Consider the following 5,418-nt stretch of genomic DNA (forward strand, 5'->3'; position numbering starts at 1 on the left):
GTTCATAAAATTTCATCTGTAAAATGGCACAAAACAGCAAATATCCTTATTAGCTTCCTCAGGAGCCAATAACCACAAACTAAGCAGCTAAAACAAGAGGAATTTCTTATTTCACAGTTCTGGTGACAGAGCGTGGTTGGACTTCGCGGAGCTCCTGAGCTGATTCTTCCTGCCTCTCCCATCTGGGGTACCTCTGTTCTTGCCGGCTCATTGACTAGATGACTAATTTTGGCCTCTTGGGGTCATATGACCACCTCCATTTCTCTCCCAAAGGCCCCCTGCATATTCCCATTAGATTTAGTGTTCTTCACAATCTCAGACGATCTCATCTTCTACCCGCAATGACACATAGTGAGAGACCTCTACTACAAACACGCCGTATTTACATCCACAGCTTCCAAGCACTCGGACATGTCACACAGGCGTGGGATGCATATTTCAAAACGATGCGTTTTTACTTAAATTTTCATTAATTTAATCTTTGTTTTAAACCTCAGATCACTTTATAACTTCATAATCCATTCACTTTTCTCACATCGAGATTTGGGAGCTTTAAAGAACTATTTCCTGCTAGAGTTAGTTTAGAATCACCTTAATGGAAATTCAACTCTCCTAAGAGCCAGTGTCTTTTGTCAAGCTATAATTCCTCTTTCCTTCAAGATTCTTAATTTTAATAGCCAATAAAATCAGACACACCGGTTTAATGCTTATCTGTCATTTAAACCAGTGGGTTAAGATCAACCCCTAAAACAGGTAATCCCATATATGATTTCAAATTGGCTAAAACAAATAATCAAACAAAAAGACAAACCCCCAAGCCCCTAAAGCCTTCTTTAATTCAAATGTATTCTCATTAAGGAGACCTCGTTAATATTTCATGCACAGCCTCTTCCCATTTACTTTAAAATATTTCTGTAATGGACACTGGAGCTACACTGTGCTCCTAGGAGTAATGAAAAATTCAGATGTGTTTAGGAACGATCTTCAGCTATAATTCAGATAATGGTGCTTAAACATTCCTAAAAGGACCTCTGAGCTTCCGCTTCAAACAAGCTTCTGAAGTGGGGCATGGGTTTCTTATCGGAGCTCCTAGATCAGGTCAGTCCATCCAGAGCCCATCCAGGTGGGGGCCAATGCCAGTAGAAATCCCCATCCCCAGCAGTAAGAGCTGCTTTTCCTAATAATGTATTCTCATTAAAATGACCAGGTAAGCCTGCCAGGGAAGAGCATGCAGTTATAAAAGATGTTCTATCCCATCCATCTGGACAAGAAGATGCTACCAAGAGATTCAAGAGCACACAGGGCTGTTGAGTCACTCTAAGGGTCAGCACTAGTGTCAAAGGTTGTATAGCATAGACACTATATGCTGCTTTTAAATCAATGAACTTTTTCTACATCTCTTGATTGATAAAATGCAAAATATCCTGCTATTGTTTTTTTCTAATGCAACAGCTCAACATTTAAGTGCATGTGACTACATTTGATGATTCGAATGGCATATGGGTTGACATATTGCCATAAATCACATATAATCTACACTGTACCATGTGGACAAATCCTTGGGGGGTCCTTTGGCTAAGAATCATTAGTACATCACACTGAAATGAAAAATTTCTGTAAAACCACAAAATCGACACCGATTATGGAATAGTCTCTTTTTAAAAAAAGATGCTTTTAAAAGAAAATTCATGATTCCATGGGGGCTTTTGATACCTGATTGTACATTCTTTCATGTTTTCTATAAACTCAGTAAATGTTTAATGACAAGACAGAGATTAAAAAACCTGAACACGGAGCTGGAGAGATGACTCAGTGGTTAAGAGCACTGGCATCTCTTACAAAGGATTTGGGTTTGATTCCCAGCACCCACATGGCACCTAACAATTGTCCTTAACTTCATTTCCACAGGATCCAACACCCTCTTCTGACCTTCGTGGGCACTGAAAGACAAAGGTGTACTTATACACATGCAGATAATCCACTCATACATATAAAAATAAAAATAAATAAAAATTTTAAAATCTGAACACAACACTAAAACTTTCCTGTGCTCAGAGAAAATTATTAAAGGACAAGTAGGAGTAAAAATTCATTAACTACCTAGGGATGGAGAGATCATATTTTCTGTCAACCTCTTTCTACAGACCCTTCCAACCATCTAACGATTCCAGCTGACTGTTGCTTCTCACAGTGGACATGTTGCCTAACTGCCCCCTCATCCTGGGTGTCTGCTGGTCTCCTTTGGGGGGGGTCTGTGATTCTATGCTTTTCCATATTGTTCTCCATTTCATTTCTTTGAAGAATTATCAGTCACAGTGCACATTTCCAAAATATAAGTATGTTTCTAGAACCAGCCAACCTCTTTCATTCCAGCAGCAAGTATTTTCATGATCATCTGATTAGGATTTCTAGTACCCCCCACCTCCACTGGTTCAGAGCACGTGAAACTGAGTGCCTCCTTTCCAAGTTGCCCCCGACTTGACTGGCACAATGCAGCCTTTTTTCTGGGTGCCATAGGAGGACTCTGAGGGTCCTTCTCTGATATGACTTCTAGTTTTGCACACCTTCTGTCACATTCCTCCTGCCCTCTTCCCACGAGGGCCAGCTCTTTGTCCCCTGCTGTAGCTGAAATTCAGACTCTAACCAAGCATCTGGAGGCCTTCTTTGCCTTCTCCCCATCCATCTAATACCCCCTGCTTGGTTTTTCTTACTGTTTCATCTGTTCCTGTCTGAAAATATTCCAGGAGTCAAAAGGATGAAGTCTTTAATAGGGTTTGAGTACTCAAGATTTGGCCAAACCCAACACTATTGGTTCATTTACCACTCTTCACTTAATTGAACTCACACCCTTTCCCAAATACTATGTGGGTAGATAAGGTAGGGCAGTGTACCTGCTCACGCTCCTTACTGCTTCCCCCACTGCAGAGGTTGAAGGAAAAGAAGCTCCTTCTCAGACTCCCTTGCTTCTGGAAATTAACTCTACTTCCGCTATTGTCATGGTTTGGAAGACAGAAGTGATGGAGGCCACACCTCCTAAATTTTATGAGGAAAGATTGTCACCCAGATGCTCATCTTTGCTCTGCAGTGGTTAGCCCTGGACCTAGACCCTTGCTTCTTTGATGCTGAGTGCCAGGGTGGCTGTAGTAACATTAGAACCTGTAGCAACAGCATCTCAGTTGGGACTGTGTCTTCCAGATCAACACTGGAGTCATATATATCTGAGTGGCTTGGTTTCATGTATGGCTTCAGGGCACCCCTAAAATTTTTTATTTTTAAAAAAATTAATTTATTATTTTTATTTTATGTGTATGAGTGTATTGCCTGTATGTATGTGAGTGCACCCATGTCATGCAATGCCGTGGAGGTCAGAAGAGGGCTTCAGATTCCCCTGGAACTGGAATTAAGGATGGTTAGTAGACACCATGTAGGTGCTGGGACTCAAGCCTGGGTCCTCTGTAAGAGAGTCAACGCTCTTAACCACTGAGCCATCTCTCTAGCCCTATACTCCTAAAATTGGAACTTAGAGTCTCTCAATGTCTTTTGCCTGTACTGAATTATTTTCTGCTTAGACAACTATAGTAGATTCTATCCAGTGCAACTGACTCCTGTGCAAGTTCCATGTCTTCATTGGAATACCTTCTCCTCCATAGCTAGTGAGCTCTTTTGGAGAACATTTCTATACTACTTTGAGCCAAGTAATTACTTCCTTATCTGTGGAAATAGTATTATATGGTATTGTGCTAACAACACCAGCATTATTACTTGGTCTTTCTGTTATTTGACTATGAGGTATAGCATGTTCCTGGCTCATCTTTGATCCTCCTTTAGTGGCTAGCAGAGTCTCAGTAACCAAGGGTAGAGATGAACTGAGATACATTGGTGACCTGGAATTTTTCCCTTAAGTATATAAATTTCTACTATGGCTGTTCCTAAGGGGTGTGTGTGTGTGTGTGTGTGTGTGTGTGTGTGTGTGTGTGTGTGTTGGGGGGGTGTTATAGATCAAAAATGAGTGACATTAGCTACAGACAAGAGTTGATGGAGGTTAAATAGAGAAGGATTTGATTATCCAGATGGATAAATGTGCTCTTGTTGAGGGGGCAGGAAGGATATTTCAAGTCTGACTGTTAAGGAGTTAATGGGAGTATGAATGAGGCTGAACAGCAAAAGATTGGAACACAACCTAATGAGAATCATGCCCAAAGCCCTGGGACAAAGTTGCATCTGCTTGGTGCATCCTGGAAAGAGATGACAAAGGAGCTTGAGGATGTTCGTGTAGGTGAGGGGGAGCCTCTGAAGGAGGAAATGAGCTTTGCAAACCCATCTAGAGATCTGGGGGAGGGCAGAAGGCTTGCTTTCTTAGCTTGACATCCTCTAAGAAAAATACTTCAATACTAACCCTGCACTCAGGTCAAGTACATTCAGAGGCCCCAAGTTTGTGTTAAGAAAGATATCCCCAAAGTATAGAGCAGAGCTCTTTGTACTAAGCCCGGGGCTCTTTTGCTCATATTAAATGAGTCTAGACACAATGAGATGGTAGTGCTGTGCACAGCACACTCTTCTGATATTAACTCAGTTCCAGATGAAAAGCAAAGAGCTTACAAAAAGGTAATTACTGTCGGTTGTTAATCTAGCTTTCAATATAACATATCCTGGAATGCCACTCTCTAAAGCTCACTCCCAGCACTGCTGCTTCATCAACACATATGGCTCATCCCTCTGTCCTTCTGACTCACCCTTCCTGCATAGTGCATGACAGTGAAGGCTGGACCTTGACCTTTAAGGGCAACATTCCCATTGCCGTCCTTCATGGGGGAATACACTGCATTTGTGTTTGACGATTCCAGGAGGCTCTGCAGCTTTTTGGGAAGGTTTGGTTCCACTGACCAAATCACTTGACTCTGTTCATCCAATAGGGAGAGGAACCCAGAGGGCTTCTGAAAGTAAAGAAGAAAGGAGGTTTGCTTTGGATACTTTGATTGGTGCCCTTCAAGCATGCTCACTTTGTTTTGAGTATAGTCATATAGATACTTGGGAAATGGCTCCTCAGTATTAATACACTTCTATTTTTGCTCACTGTTGTATCCCCCACCCCCAGGATATCACTCACATCTTTACAGTTTGATAATGTGAATAAGAGCAGGTGACTGCATTACATCCAGTAAGTAACAGAGAAACCAGCGTTATAGAGATAGAAGGCAGAATATGAGAGAGTGCTCTCCAAATAGCTCAATGATTCCTGTTTGAAATAATATTGGAGTGTTTAGAGAGACTATAGGTGAATCCAGACCAAATCCCATGTTAGTAAATAAAGCTTGCTGTTGATGTGATAGATTAGAACATTTTTGTTATATTATCATCTATCTATCTATCTATCTATCTATCTATCTATCTATCTATCTATCTATCATCTATCTATCT

The 5,418-nt window shown here is 41.2% G+C and overlaps 1 protein-coding gene across 1 annotated transcript in view; it reads right to left on the reverse strand.

Moving 5' to 3' along the window:
- The window catches only part of Myo16 (myosin XVI), a 497,779-nt gene that overhangs the window by 169,011 nt on the left and 323,350 nt on the right, over positions 1-5,418 (reverse strand). The window contains exon 22 of the mRNA XM_029557215.1: positions 4,734-4,934. Coding sequence (XP_029413075.1) covers positions 4,734-4,934 — 201 coding nt within the window. The remainder of the gene's footprint in view (positions 1-4,733; positions 4,935-5,418) is intronic.

Source organism: Nannospalax galili, unplaced genomic scaffold, assembly GCF_000622305.1.
Source record: "Nannospalax galili isolate Female #2095 unplaced genomic scaffold, S.galili_v1.0 scaffold267, whole genome shotgun sequence".
Lineage (NCBI taxonomy): Eukaryota > Metazoa > Chordata > Mammalia > Rodentia > Spalacidae > Nannospalax > Nannospalax galili.